This window comes from Lithobates pipiens, unplaced genomic scaffold (genome assembly GCF_037356315.1).
Source record: "Lithobates pipiens isolate NorthernLeopardFrog02 unplaced genomic scaffold, aLitPip1_a1.2 Scaffold_23, whole genome shotgun sequence".
Lineage (NCBI taxonomy): Eukaryota > Metazoa > Chordata > Amphibia > Anura > Ranidae > Lithobates > Lithobates pipiens.
Genome location: NW_027507785.1, coordinates 277273926 through 277290012, shown reverse-complemented (window position 1 = coordinate 277290012; position 16087 = coordinate 277273926). Strand labels below are relative to the sequence as shown.

The 16087-nt window shown below is 46.6% G+C and overlaps 1 protein-coding gene across 1 annotated transcript in view; it reads right to left on the bottom strand.

Annotated features, from left to right (window-relative positions):
• Positions 1-1399: 1399 nt before the first annotated feature.
• CDCP2 (CUB domain containing protein 2) overlaps positions 1400-16087 on the bottom strand; it is a 45864-nt gene continuing 31176 nt past the window's right edge. Inside the window, exons 5-6 of the mRNA XM_077453283.1 lie at positions 5703-5881; positions 1400-3312 (exon numbers count right to left, since the gene is read on the bottom strand). Of these exons, the coding sequence (XP_077309409.1) occupies positions 2998-3312; positions 5703-5881 (494 nt within the window). The 3' untranslated portion in view covers positions 1400-2997. The remainder of the gene's footprint in view (positions 3313-5702; positions 5882-16087) is intronic.

The following is a 16087-nucleotide window of genomic DNA, read 5'->3' as shown; positions in this document are numbered from 1 at the left end:
GCACAGACAGCAATAAAAACTGACAGGGGGTGTAATCCATCTCCATTCTATCCAAAACTTAAAAAAAATGTTGCCTTTTTAGTTCTATTCAAATCAAGGAGTAGTAATCTGATTCCCTTGTGTTCAAGCACTTTGGACAACATCAACACTCTTTGCAATACAAACAAGGTACAACACACAAAATGCCCAAATTATAGCACAGAGGATGCAGTTTGTACCTCCCCAGGGCTCTTGTTTTCTATTCTTGCATTCCCTGAATAAAACGGGTTACCTCACCGTAAACCTTTTTATTATCAGTAACCTGATATTTTGGGAACGCCTAATCCAAATTTGTGATGGTGCAGGTTAGGGACACTTAAAGTTTCACCCAGCTTTGCATTTTTATTTATGCACACCACCTGTACCACCTCCTCTGCGGTGACATTAAAGCAGAACTTTACCCATAACAACTCGATAACATTATATTTTTATTTAGTAAGGAACATACATTCCACATTAATAATTATGCTACCAAAATTAGCATGTGCTGTAAATTGTCTCCAACATTGCTCCTGTTTCTTCTTGCTGAAGCCCAGAGCCCCAGAACAGCAGATAATCATAAAGTGGAACTAAACCCATCAATTTTAACGGTTTAAAAAAGTTACATTCCTGGAATGCCGAGATTGCTAGCTGTCACATTTGCTTGTGTCTGCAACCAAAGTGTCAAAACGTTAAATAGCTGGTGTCATAACTGATCATATATGCAGCACCATGGCAGTTTCAGATCAAACTGAAGCAGCTTCTTTGTCTGTAAAGGATAGGAGGGTTTAATTCTGCTTTAAGACTGTCAGCAGATTGGTACAAATTCCTCAGTGCCTGATAATAGAGAGCAACTAAGCATGTGCAGAGCAGAGTGAGACAGTTTATTACTGGATTTTAAACTGCATAGACACTTCTTTTTAATGTTTTACATAGCTATACCTGCAAAAGGGGCCAGACTAAAGTCATCTAACAAGACTTAAAATAAAACTAAGGTCCCTTTCACACAGGCGCCTCTGCCTGATCGACTTTGCTTGCTCATCGGGGGAATCGCTCCCCTGATCCTTTAGAGCAGGCAGGTGACAGGTCCGTCCCCGCTTACTGAGCGGAGACGGACCCAGTCCCACTCTCCTCTATGGGGGAAATCAGGTGAAAACAGACAACCAGTCCATTTTCATCTGATCTGCCAGACGGATGGGAAAATAGGACCACCATCCGTCTGGATTCTGTGGACAGGTTCAGATCGGATAGCGGCAGATATCAGCGGACATGTCACCGCTGACATCCGCCACACCATAGGGGAGACTGGAGGGTCTGATCAGATCTGCCTGAAAAAGTGCCAGGAAATCGGACAGCCTGGGTGAAAGGGGCCTCATTTCCCTTTTTGTTTTTTTTTGTTTTGTATAGAGGGATTAGAGTAAAACAACTGTCAGTTTTTATTATTGTCTGTGTCCCCATTGGGGAGATTCACTTTCTATTTGTACTGTTTACCATTATTACTGAAAGTAAATTCCAAATTTTGGATTGTCCCCAAAAAAAGTAGTAGAGGGGAAATCCGTTGGGGACACTAGTTCTGGTTACCTGGGGGTCCCCAAGAAGTTCCCTTAATTTGCAAGGATTTCTTCTCACTTCCTGTTTTGGCTATGGGACAGGAGGTGAAGGTAAATCACCCCATTGGGACAAAGAGAGCAAAAATAAACCTTACAGGGATTATAACCTATTTGCCTATAGTTCTAATTTCATTTTGTGACTAAAGTTCTACTTTAACTTTGCTTGAGGAAATTTGACACCACTGGAAAGGCATTATAGTCCAGCCCAGCCCAGACCTTTTAAAACCAATGCTTAATCTGGCACTGGGAAAATTTATTTTAAAATCAATTTAACTGAACTGTGTAGTCTTTCTGAGTTGCCCTGTTGGTGGTTTTCCTGGATTTTCTTGGAACTCTACTGGTTGCCTTGATTTGTCTTTGCCCACGTACACACGGTCGGAGATTTTGCCAACCAAATCCGTCAGATTTTGCCCGTCGGATTTAGTCCGACGGATTGTGTCCGAAACTGTTGCATACACACGGTCGGGCCAAGTTGGCGAAAAATCCGATCTTTCAGAGCGTGATGACGTAATTTCGTTACGATGGGACTACATTCAGGCTAGTAGCCAATAGCTTTGATGTAGGAATTTGATCTGAGCATGTGTGGCACTTGGTCCGATCAAAATGCTCCACACACGATCGGATTAGGTCCGTCCGGCCCAGTTGGTCGTAAAATATTTCCAACATGTTGGAAATTTGGATCAGACGGAGATTCGGACGGAATCAGTCCGATGCATACCACACGCAGTCGGATTATCTGACGTCGCGGTCCGATAAGACTCATTCCAACAGATTCTCCGACCGTGTGTACAAGGGCTTTGAGTAATGTAACCTGGCATAAATAATATAAAAAAACATAATCAGGTAAGCAGTCCTCAAATGATGTCTACATATGACTTTAGTTCTGTGGGAAGTGTCTCCTTGGTGTATACAGCTTCCAGACTACAACTTTTGCTTCAAGTTGCAGCTTGGCGCGACACAGCATCTAGTAATGCATACAACTCTATTGGCTATTGAATTGTGCATGTTGGATACGGTTTGTAGCTCAAACCAAAGTCTGCTTGTTGAGGACACCCAAGGTTCCCTGGGGAGCACAAGAGTTTCCTTCCACAGAATTAAAGGAATGTGCAGGTGCTTTCGATGCCTGTTCTTGGGGACTTGTATCAGTTCAAGTTCTAGATTGACTTCCAGTGCTAAGCTGTGAAGAAGACTGCGTTGTGTTCTCAGCTTCTGGATTTTCCAGGCTTTTCTTTCCGAATACCCAGATAGACTGTCTCTTCCTTAGCTGTAGAAGCTTAGGTCTTCACTTATAGCACCTCATTCTTCCAAACCTTCCTACTTTGTAATGATTGTCATAGTGATTATGATGATCTTCGTCTGAGGTATATGGTCACAGTAGAACCAACCCCACCACTGCGATGATCATGAGGATTCCAGCCAATATACAGATGCTGATGAAGACCACGTCGCTGCTATCCTGCCCCCGATCACTGCTCTCTGATGCCTCTGCCTCTGGAAGCTGGGACTGCTCGGTATTCTCCACCAGTCCCTGGAGCTGAGCCGGGTCTGAACCAGACAGGATACGTACAGAGGCTTCTTTCCTCTTGGGTTCACACTGCACCTCATACTGATGAATGTCCTCCCGGGCACCCAGAGAGAAATCTATATAGAGTGTGCTCACAATGACTGACGTGTTGTTCCTTTTCTGCAAGAAAAGCAGAGAGACATCACTACCAGAATACATTTCTTATATATTGTAAGATTATGGAGCATGCAATGCATTGGAATCAGATGTTCTAATAAATATTAAGGTTGTGCCCTGAAAGAGGTTCTTCAAAAAGGCGTTAAAGAGGAAGTAAACCCAGATGGGTTTACTTCCTTCCTTTTGCCCCTGCAAACGAAAAGCATAATGTGCTAGTATGCATCGCAAACTAGCACATTATGGGACACTTGCCTGCAAACAAAGCCTGCGCCGTCCATGCTGCAGGCCACATCCATGTTTGCCCCTCTTTATTCCGGGGCCGCTGACTCCGGCTCTGTGACTGTCCGGAGCCGCGTGACCTCACTCCTGCTCATGCGTGCGGGAGCCGCCAATCACATGAAGAAACGGCACCGGGGGGGGCCGTTTCTTAACAGCGCAAAACACAGTAAATATCTTCTAAACTGCGCAGGTTTAGGAGATATTTACAGCACCTATAGGTAAGCCTTTTTATTGGCTTACCTATAGGTACAACTTCCACAGAGGGCTTTACAACCTTTTTAAAGCCAGAATGTATTTTTTAGTTGCGAGCAGAGTGGGGACGTTTAGAACGTCTTTTGGATTTATCCTCACTTCCTGTACAGTATAGAGAGATTTCTCATCACTGTCTTGCTGAGCCCAGGAGTGATGGCAACTTTCTCAAGTAGGGACACACAAAACAAAACTAAACACCTAAACATTAAAAAATATAGTTTTGGCTTTCAAAAGTAAAAGCACGTATGTGTGTATGTGTGTATATATATATAATATAATTTATTTTATTTTATTTTTTTTGCCTTTTTCTTTATAAAGTACATATTTGCCAGAAACATTGTTTTTTGTTTTTTTTTTCTAACCTACTTCTGAAAATAATAACTGCTTAGTTATCATAATAATACTCTGATCTCACCTCTGAGTTGCTAACTTGGAGCTTGCTCCAGGTAAGTTATTCATACATTTTTCAAGCCATTAGACCAACGCACAAAAAACGAAGAAACTAGAATTTTCAGGATCATTCCAGCCCCATATATACATTATATTACCAAAACTATTGGAACACTTGCCTTTACACTTTTTTGAACTTCATTGGCATCCCAGTCTCGGTCCTTAGGGTTTAATATTGAGTTTGCCTATCCTTTGCAGCTATAACTCTTCTGGGAAGACTGTCCACAAGGTTTAGGAGTGTGTCTATGGGAATGTTGGACCATTCTTCCGAAGCACATTTGTGAGGTCAGGCACTGATGTTGGACAAGAATGCCTAGCTCACAGTCTCTGCTCTAATTCATCCCAAAGGTGCTTTATCAAGTTGACATCAGGGCTCTGTGCAGGCCAGCCAAGTTCCTCCACCCAAAATTCGCTCATGCATGTCTTTATGGACCTTGCTTTGTGCACTGGTCCAAATCATTTGGTGGAGGGGGGATTGTGGTGTGGGGTTGTTTTTCAGGGGTTGGGCTTGGCCCCTTAGTTCCATTGAAGGGAACTCTTAAGATGTCAGAACACCAAGACATTTTGGAATTTTCATGCTACCAACATTGTGGGAACAGTTTGGGGATGGCCCCTTCCTGTTCCGGCATGACTGCACACCAGTGCACAAACAAGCTCCATAAAGACATGGATGAGCGAGTTTACGGTGGAGGAACTTGACTGCCCTGCACAGTGTCCTGACCTCAAACCGATAGAACATCTTTGGTATGAATTAGAGTGGAGACTGCGAGCCAGGCCTTCTCGTCCAACATTAGTGCCTGACCTCACAAATGTGCTTCTGGAAGAATGGTCAAACTTTCTCATAGACCCATGCCTAAACCTTGTGGGCAGTCTTCCCAGAAGAGTTGAAGCAGTTATGGCTGCAAAGGGTGGGCCAACTCAATATTGAACCCTACGGACTAAGACTTGGGATGCCATTAAAGTTCATGTGAGTGTATAGGGCAGTGATGGCGAACCTTGGCACCCCAGATGTTTTGGAACTACATTTCCCATGATGCTCTTGCACTCTGCAGTGTACTGGAGCATCATGGGAAATGTAGTTCCAAAACATCTGGGGTCCCAAGGTTCGCCATCACTGGTATAGGGGGTGTCCCAATACTTTTGGTAATATAGTGTATCTATGGATACAGGGTTCCATTAACTCCATGGACCTCTCTTAGGGATTGTATTGCTGTTCCAGGCTTGCTCCTTATACTGGGTATTTGGAGGAATCCAAGGAGGTCTACACACTCTACAGCATTCATTCAGTCCATCACACAATTGATGTATGGGTTAGCAATGAATGTTCTACCACTGGTAAATGGAGGACACATATAGGAATGTACCTCCTGCTTTATGATAGCCACAACTGTGCATAGCTGTCAGCTGCTTACCTTCGGTTCTGTCCCACATGTATCAAAGCGGGCATAGATCTTAAAGTTACTGCCAGAGAGTTGAGCAGCACAGGCCGGAGTACCCAGGTAGATGTGGCTCCTCTCCAGCCGAGGGACAGACTGGCTTGGAATCTGGATGTTGAAGTCAGTGCGGGTGCAGGTGACGTTAACTGGGACAACTGATCAGAAAGTAAAAAAAGAAAACAAAAATCAATGTACTGCTGTTCTAAATAGGCCACTAATCATAACTTTTTCAGATGGGAACAGTTCCTTTATTTTTTATTTGGGAGGGTAGGGAGCTCTAGAATAGCCATCAATTTTAAGGCAGATCTGTACTTAAAATGGTTGTAAACATCATACAGGAACTATGAACAAAGCATATCCCTCTATGGTGTACACTTGTCTTAATTAAGGGCACTATGTCATTTTCTGTCTCCTGCTTCATTTCTCTATCAGTATGAATCACTTCTGATAAGTTTTCCTGACACCAAGGGAAAAATGGTGACAGGGGAGGGAACTCCAGCTGATTGACAGCCTCAGCTTTTTTCCTGTGTGCTGTGTGGAGGGGGTTGTGTCCTTTCCCTCCAATCAGCTCTCCTCACTGAGTTCTGCAGAATGTAACTTCAGCTTTCCGCCCCCTTTTTTCTGAACTCTCAGACAAGCTTCATAATTCAGCAATTTGAACAGATGTAGACAAGAGAGGGCTGCAGGTACAACTTATGTAAGGGGATTTGTTTAATCTGTGTGTCACCTGAGGCCAGTCATTTTACTGGGCTTATGTAAGAGTTTACAACCATTTTAACAACTTCTGGACCACCCCACGTACATTTACTGTGGCAGGGCGGCATGGCTATGAAAAATCACATGCCTGTTTAGGGGGCACATGCCCAATACATGTGCCATTTATCAGCCGCAATGCCCACCGTGACCCGCTGATCATTCACAGGAGTGACGGATCAGCTGTCTGCCTGTGTAAACAAGGCAAATGGCGGATCTGTCAGGAAGGGAAAGAGATCTTGTGATTCAGCTGAGCTGAATCACGGATCTCTCCTCCTTCACTGTGACACAGCCCCACACATTTAGTAAGCGCCTCCCTAGGGAACATTTAACTCTTGGATAGTCCCGGGTATTAACCATGCCAGTTCCAGGTGATACAGTAATCAGTGCATTTTTATAGCACTGATCACTGTATTGGTGTCACTGGGCCCCAAAAAGTGTCACTCTGTGTCAGATTTGTCCACCGCAGTGTTGTAGTCCCGCTGATCGCCGCCATTACTAGTAAAAAAAAATTTAATAAATAAATGTCGCTAAATCTATCCCATAGTTTGGGTTGCGCAAAAGTTGTAGCGTCTACAATTAATATACGCTTATGGGGATTTTTTTTTACCAAAAAAATTCTAGAAGGATACATATTGGCCTAAATTGATAAAGAAATTTGTTTTGTTTTTTTACATTTTTTTTTATATGTTTTATAGCAGAAAGTAAAAAATATTGGGTTTTTTTTTTGGTTTTTTTTTAATTGACGGTATTTTTTTGTTTATAGCACAAAAAATAAAAAGCACAGAGGTGATCAAATACCACCAAAAGAAAATGGAAAATTGTATACTTACCTTTCCGTAATTTTCCTTTCCTGTCGCATCTTCATGGCAGCATACACTCTGGGTTGTGACTCCGCCCCCACAACCTGATAGGACCACATAGCTATAAGATGAAGATACGCCCCCCGCCCCGGTATTCTCTGTATATATGAATCACCTTTGTGGGTGGGATATTGTATGCTGCCATGAAGATGCGACAGGAAAGGAAAATTACGGAAAGGTAAGTATACAATTTTCCATTTTCCTGTCGCATCATGGCAGCATACACTCTGGGGATTAACTCGCAGACTGGGTGGGAGATGCAAAGGTAAACGTTTATTAGCAAGGAATAGAAGAGTTGGCTTGAATAATGGACTTTCCCAATTCTACTGTTGATAGCTGAGCTGAGTCCACCTTGTAGTGAGAGATAAAGGTGTTCCTGGAGGACCAAGTGGCCGCTCTGCAGATGGTTTCCACTGAGACCCTACAATACGCTGCCCAGGAGGTGGCCACTGCTCTGGTGGAATGAGCCCTAAGGTCTTCAGGAATTTGCGACTCACTCAGCAAGTAGGCCTTCACCAACCAGGAGGCAATGGTTCGGGCCGAAGCTGCTTGACCTCTCCTAAAGCCATAGGGAATGATGAAGAGGTTCTCCGATCTTTTAAAGGATTTGGACAGGGAAAGATATTTTATGATTTTGCACCTTACATCCAGAGGATGAGGGTCACCCTGGTCTGTGTAAAGAGCTGGCAAGTTGATTTCCTGGTTGAAGTGAAAAGAGGATGCCACCTTTGGGATAAAGTGATCCAAGGGCCTTAGAACTACCCTGTCCGGATGAATGATCAGATACGGCTCCTTAATCAGTAATGCTTGCATCTCTGAAACTCTCTTCGCTGATGTGATTGCGACCAGAAAAGGTGACTTTTAGTGTCAGGTGCCAGAGGGAGATGTTTTCCAGCGGAAAACAGGGTTCTTTGGATAGTACCTCTAAGATGACTGATGGGTCCCATGTTGGAAAGGAAGGCTTCCTAGGTGGTCTTAGTTTAAGACAGGCCTTCTGAAATTGCATAACAAGGGGATCGTGAGCCCATTTAACCCCTGTCAGGGCGGATAGAGCTGAACCTGAACTTTCAGAGTACCAGAGCTAAGACCTTTGTCTAAGCCTGATTGCAGGAACTCTAGGATCAGAGGAGCCGAAAGGGAGGACAGATCCCGGCCAAGGTCCTGAGAGAAGACAACAAACTTCTCCCAGACCCTGCGGTAGGTGCAGTTGGTGGTAGGTTTTCTGGCCTGGAGCAGGGTATCAGCTACCTTCTGGGAGCAGCCCTGACATAGATACCTAGCCCTCTCAGCCCCCAAGCCATCAAGTACAGCTTCCCCGAATCTGGATGTAGTAGCTGGCCCTGGGAGAGCAAGTCGGCTGACAGGGAAGAGCAAGAGGGTCTGCCGTGCTCAGTTGTAGGAGGGTGGTGAACCATGGCCTCCTGGGCCAAAAGGAATCACCGCTATCACCAATGCCGTTGATCTCTTGAGCCTTAAGAGAAATCTCGCATCAGGGGAGTCAGAGGGCAGATATACCCGAGATGGAAGTTCCAGGGATGCTGGAGGCAGTCTGTCCCCTCCGCTAAGTGAAAGGGAAACCTCGACAGGAACCTTCGGCATTTGGAGTTTGCCGGAGTCGCAGCAAGGTCTATGTCTAGTTGACCCCAGGTCTGGCAGATGAGGGAGAAGGCCTGAGGGCTCAGGGACCACTCTTTGTTGAAGGCGAACTCCCTGCTGAGCGTGTCAGCTAAGATGTTCTCGAACCCGTGGATGTAAGTCGCCCTCAGGTCTGACAGGTTCAACTGTGCCCATTCAATCACAGGGAGAACTTCCCGCATCATGGAGGGACTCCTGGTCCCCCCCTGTCTGTTTATGTAGGCAACAGCAACCTTGTTGTCCATCCTTAAGAGGACCTGCTTCCCCCTTAAAAGGGAGCTGAAGGCCAGGAAAGCCTGTAGAGCCGCCCTCATCTCCAGCACATTCGATACCGAGTCCCGTACTTCGAAAGGCCAACGGCCCTGCGCTGCATGGGACTGGTAGTGGGCTCCCAAACCTTCTAGACTGGAATCCGTGGTCACTACCTCCTGAGGAGGGATGACTATGTGTTTGCAATTGTTTAAGTTGTGGGGACCACAACGCAATGAGCGCCTGACTGTCTCCGAGATCCGGATCGTCTGGGTCATGGATGAACCATCCCCCTGATGTAGGAAGGAGTTCTGCAGAGGTCTGGTGTGCCACTGAGCCCAACGGACCATAGGAATTGTCGCTGATAGAAGCCTAGAAGGCTGAGGCATACTCTGGCCGACAGGGATCTTGCTAGAATGGCCTTCTTCACCTTCCGGACCAACAGGGAAGACTTCTCCAGAGGCAGCTGCACTGTATTCAACTGGGCTCCTAAGAAGATCATTCTCTGGGTGGGCCGAGTCTGGCTCTTCCCCCAGTTTATGAGCCATCCCAGATTCTGCAGAGTGGAGACGAGGATCTTTTGATGCTGTAACAGCGACTCCCGGCTGTCTGAGAGGAGGAGAATATCGTCCAGATAATGGTGGACTCGCAGCCCCCTCTCCCTCAGATGCGCGATAACGGGAAGAAGGACCTTTGTAAAGGTCCTGGGAGCCGCAGAAATTCCAAACGGAATACTTCAGAACTGAAAGTGTCTGTGGTTTAGTGAAAAACTGAGGAACTTTTGGAGTTCTGAATGGATAGGGATATGGAGGTAGGCGCCCTGTAGATCTATGGAGAGCATCCAGTCCCCCAGATTTATGGCCTGGAGGATAGACTGTAGGCTCTCCATTTTGAATGCTTCTACCTGGATAGAGCGGTTTACGTTTAGATCCAGGATCGGACGTAGGTCCCCTGATTTCTTTTTTACTAGAAATAGAGGGGAATAGAACCCCCGACCTCTTTGGGATAGGGGCACCTCGGTAATTGCTTCCTTTTGGAGCAGATCCTGAACGTATCGGGTAAAGGCTAACCTCTTTTGCCGGGATGACGGGAGGTTTGTTGGGCAAAAATGGTCCCCCGGGGGAAGTCACCTGAATGACCATCTGTGCCCGACGCGAACGGTGGTTAACGCTTATTGTTTTCCCCCAGACCAGCGTGAACTTTGAGAGTCTGGCCCCCAGCACTGCTGGCTGGGCGGACGCACCTTCAACAGGACTTCTGGTCAGTAGATGCTGGGGTCCTGGGCTTCTGGGACGTCAGGAAGGACGTTTGAGGGGCCTTCCAGTTCCTTCTGTACTCCCTACCAGGCCTGTAGGACTTGCCATCCTTGTACCTGTCTGGGAGGTTACGCTTAAAGGGAGGAGGCCTCTGAAGCTTTGACTTTCTATCCGAGGGGATAAGCCCTGATTTTCCGGCAGTGACCTTAGAAATAGCAGAGTCCAATTTTGCGCCGAAAAGGTTCTCACCATCATACGGGATGCAGCACCAATTGGACTTGGAAGCAGGATCTGCTGCCCAGGGTTTGAGCCAGAGAGCCCGTCTGGCCATTACCGAGGACAATATAGCCCTGGATGCGGACTTAATAGCATCCACAGATGCCTCTGCCACAAAATCCCCTGCAAGGCTTAGTTCTTGCAGGGCCCTTACTATCTGGTCCTGATCAGCGCCTTGGATACAAGCTTTTCTGTGCTTGCTGGCCAACTGGCAATAGCCTTACCCACAGCTGCAAGAACCATTGCTGGCCTGCATACGCTTCCTGCTGCTAAGTAAGCTCTTTTGAGATCAGTATCGATCTTCCTATCCAGGACATCCTTGAATGACACAGCGTCCTCGATAGGGAGCGTAACGTGTCTGGCCACACGCATGAGGGATGCATCCACCACTGGCGGGGACAGGAGAGATTTAATTTTAGCCTCCTTTAGAGGATATAGTTTGGCAAGCCGATTGTTAAGACTTGCTTTCTTCTCGGGTCTCTGCCACTCGTCTCTGATAAGTTCCTCCAACTCATCAATGAAGGGGAAGGCTTCGGGTTCTCTCATCAGGTTCGGGAAATATTTTCTCCTTTTGGGTTGGGCCTCCTGTGGTTCCTCCCAGCTAATGGCCCCCTTCACTGACCTCACAAAAGGCTCTATTAGGGAGAAGTCAAAGCCCGCTGAAGCCTCTAGTTCTTCCTCATCTGAAGGAGAATCATTCTCTCTGGAAGTACTTGGGGGAGCCAGCGAAGCACCCCGTGGAGATAACTCCGTGTCGGGAGCGACACGTGGGGCAGAAGACTCTGTGAGCTCTCTGTGTTCTTGCCCTTTCTCTCTGGTGGCTTCTTCAAAGCACCGGCGGCATGCCAACATATCTGGAAGGGCTATGGCCCCGCATACCCAGCAGGTATTTTCATAAGGATGGGAGTGACGTGCTGGTGAATGGCGCCTCCGGTCAGGGGATCTTCTTCGGCGGGAATGGCTGCGCCTTGAACAAGACCTGGAGCGACTCCTTCTGCGACTCCCTTTCCCTGAGCGACTTCCTCCACCCGAATGGCTCCGCCTATGGCCAGAGCGGCTTCTTCTATGCGAGGAATCTCTGCGAGATGATCTTGCGGACCTGATGGGGCTAACCATTTAGGTAGCGCTAGTGCGTCCTGCTCTCTTTTTCGATCTTCTCTACTTACCAAACTCCTCCCCTCTTACCTATTATGCTGGTGGTGATCTGCTGTAGCAGTGGTCTCCATGGATAGGGAAACAGAGGAAGCCTGAAGACACAGGTAACACAAAAAGGTAAGGAAGATAAAGCCATAACAGAACCAAGAGGGGAATAGAGAGAAGAAAAATACAGGGAAGATACTTACCAAACAGAGAGGCAACACTGGGGTAGAAAAAAACAGAAATGCAGCAGTCATGAAATTCAGCTGGGCACAAAAAACAGGCAAAAAAAGACATCTGCGTTAAAAAAGGCATCTTCCCCTTTTAAAATTGGAGCCGGGGTCATGTCCCGCCCGCACATGCTCAGTAGTGCCATGCGGCCGCCGGCGCCATCTTGGAAAAGGGAAAAGACATAGATAGACATACACAGGCTGCCCAAAGTGCACAGTGAGCATGTGCAAAGCGGCAGAGTGACCAGGAAGAGAGCTAAGGAAAAGGAAGTAAAATATGGCAGAAAGGCAACACTGGGGTAAAGGCACCAGACAACCTAAGGTGACAAGAGATACTGAAGGCAGAGAGTATGCTGTCAGGTTGCAGACAGAGTGACACCAGGGAGGAAGAGGAAACCGGAGACCACCGCAGGTACTAAGCCTGTTTAAGGCTTAAAGACCAATCTTTTTATTATATGCCTTCAGCCTATTTAAGGCTTACTTCCAACGGCTATAGAGGCAATGCTCTGTTTGCAGAGAAAAAGTATTCATACCCCTGAGATCACCAGAGTGGGGTTCCTTCCATTTAGCTTCCTTTAGAGGCTGTACCGGTAAGGACTTCCACCCAGGAGAGGCTAGAACCTGGCTGGGGCGAAGCGGTAAGAGGGTGATGATCCGTGCGGTCCCAACAGGTGAGGAAAAATAAGAGAATACCGGGGCGGGGGGCGTATCTTCAACTTATAGCTATGTGGTCCTATCAGGTTGTGGGGGCGGAGTCACAACCCAGAGTGTATGCTGCCATGATGCGACAGGAAATCTCTATTTGTGGGGGAAAAAAAAGCACATCAATTTTATTTGGGTACACATGACTGCACAGTTGTCAGTTAAAGTGACGTAGTGCTGTATAGCAAAAAATGGCCTGGTCAGGAAGTGGGTAAAACCTTCTGGAGCTGAAGTGGTTAAAACTAAACTCAAGCAAAACAAATGTGCAAAATAATGCACTTCTTCATTAATAATATGATGCATTTTTTAAATTCAAGCAGTGTAAGTACCTGAATTTGAATTGGGATCGGCCCTGTACAGCAGAGTTCAGACTCAGAAATGGACAGCATTAGTTGCCAATTATGTGAGCTGCATGCAAATTTGGTGAGAAACATGCTGATAGTAGAAGAGAGCAGAGAGTTGAGCGTATCAGGGTGCTGCTGCTCTTTCATTCAGCAGGGTGGGGGTGGTGCATTTACACCACTGTATTCCTTAAAGTGACACTAAATGATCGCCTTATCCTCCAAAATAATCCATACACATCCACTACCGAACGACCCAATCATCTATTTTTATTAAATCATTTCCTTGTGACATTCTCCATGAGCTCATGAACCTCTCCTTTTCCCTCTCACTTCCTTTTGTTTGGAACAAGCAACTACACATTAGTTTTGGTCATGTGCGCTGTTCCCTTCTCTCCCTCCCCCCTCCCTCTCTGGTATTCTTGGTGGGTTACTACCACATGAGTCTGTCCATCACCAACTGCGGTGAGGCAAGGCTGGGGTCATCCAGCCAAGTTTGCCAAATAAGGTCGAACTTTTGCACAGCATTCCTGTGATGGTAAGCCAGTTGTTCCCTAAGGAGAAGGGACTTGACATAATTAATTGTTTTCCAGTGGGGACCGTAGATGCCATCTAGTATTGAGCTATGAGTTTTCTAGCCAGATATAGCAGTCTGGTAATCATGTAATACATTCCCTTCCTGTACATCTCTACATCGATTGCCCTTAGTAGGCACACTAGGGGAGACAGGGGTACAGGTTTCTGGACTAGTTTGGAGAGATAGTGGGACACCTCCGCCCAGTAACGGTGGAGTTTCAGGCATCTCCAATCAAGTGTATGAAATCGCCCTCGAGCACCTTGAATTTTGGGCATGGGGGGGAGTCTCTCTGGCCCCAGCCATGAAGCTGTAAAGGCGTCCGATAGGCTCTGTGCAGAATAAACAGTTGCAAGAGCTTATGGGGGGCCAAAACAGAGACTGCAGGTATCAATTCTAAGGCCTAATATCCCACTGTTCCCCATCTATATTGCCAATTTCATTGACCCACTGGGTTCTACATTTTAAGGAGGCATGATCCTGGAAGGAGGACATCAATTCCAAGTACACTTTAGATATCAGTCCCCTCCAGGCATCAGCCCAAAGGACATCCATCAGCAAAGAGGCTGACACAGCTAAGGGATGCATTTGTTGTTGAGTCTGCAGGGCACGTCTAAGTTGAAGATACTGGTAGAAACCTTAAAGGATATCATGAATTCCATGCATAATTGTTCATAGGTTTTCAGAATGGTCCCTGTGTAGATCTGCGGAAAGAACCAAATCCCCTTATGTCTCCAAGAAGAGAATCCCTGCAATTTATGCACAGTATTTTTTGGCATAACATGCACAGGCGTATAACACGCACTTTAATTTTAAGAGGGAAGTTTCAAGAAAAAAAACGTACATTTTAAATAAAGAACTTCAAAGCAAAATAAGGGTCACAGCCCATCAATGCAGCCTCACCAGTGCCAAGCCTCTAAATTTCCCATCAATGCACCCTGCTCAGTGCCCATCAATGCACCCTGCTCGGCGCCAATCTGCAGCCTCTAAATTGCATATCAATGCACCCAGCTCAGTGCCCATCTGCAGCCACTAAATTGCCCAACAATGCAACCTGTTCAGTGCCCATCTGCAGCCTCACCTTTCCCATCATTGCAACCTCACCAGTGTTGGATTACACAGACCCGTGATCTCCTGTGTACCCTGGCGCTCAGTCACTCACAGCCACGCCTCCTGGACCTGCTCATATGGTAGACAGAACAGTGGCCCAATGCGGGGCCAGGAGGCGTGGCTGTGTGTGACTGAGCGCCAGGGTACACAGGAGATCACAGCTCTGTGTAATCTCAGTGGCGCTTGCTACTCCTCTTCCCTCAGAGACATCAGGGATCGGTGTATAACACGCACAATTTCCCCCGTGTTATATGCCGATAAATACAGTGATTCCGGGTATCTGGAATTATTCCACAGAGGAGTAAACAGTAGTGGACCTTTGATAGATAGGGCTTACCGGAATCCCCTCTATACTTTAAGGAGGTCTCCTGTTGGGGAAGAGTGGGGGGGATACTCCGTATATCCATCTACATATGGGAGGCAGCTTTCAGTGCAGGGTTGGACATGGGTTGGTTGGTCACCAATTTGGCTACGGGATCCCTGCTTGCATCCGACCCCACCCCACCAATTGCTGAATTTGGGAGGCTAGAAAGTACATTTTGGGATATTGTGCTGCAAGTCCTCCCTGATCTTTCCCGTATTATAAAGTAAACAATCTGACCCTAGCCTTTTTCTTCTTCCAGATTAGATCACGCATCAGGGAGTCAATACGTTTGAACCAGTTGTTAGAAATCCACATGGGTGAATTTTTGAATGCGTATAAGAGCTGTGGTGCCCATTCCATTTTGATTAGGTTCACCCTTCCCACCACTGAGAGGGGAAGCTTGCACCAGCTATTACATTTTTCCCCGCTGTCTATCCAGTAGTGGGCCCAAATTTAACCAAAAGTAGTCAGCAGGGTCCGGTGACAACATCACACTCAAATATCTAAAGTTACTTGCTATGGTAATTTGGTTCGCTTCCTCAGGTAGAGGTGCTGTCAATGGCTCAATGGGCATTAGGATTGACTTGGACCAATTGATGGTAAAACCTGAAAACCCACCATAGTCTATAATAATCCCCATCAATGTTCGCAATGAGGCAGCAGTGTCCCCCAGATAAATTAACGTGCCATCAGCATAGAGAGACACCTTTTCTTCCATGGGACCTCTGCAGAACCTCACTACTCCAGGCGCGTTACAGATCAGTATTGCCAGAGGCTCTACCGCCAAAGCGAACAACAATGGGGATAGCGGACACCGCTGACAAGTGCCCCTATGCAAGGAGAAAGGAGGGGAGAGAGTATTATTAATGCA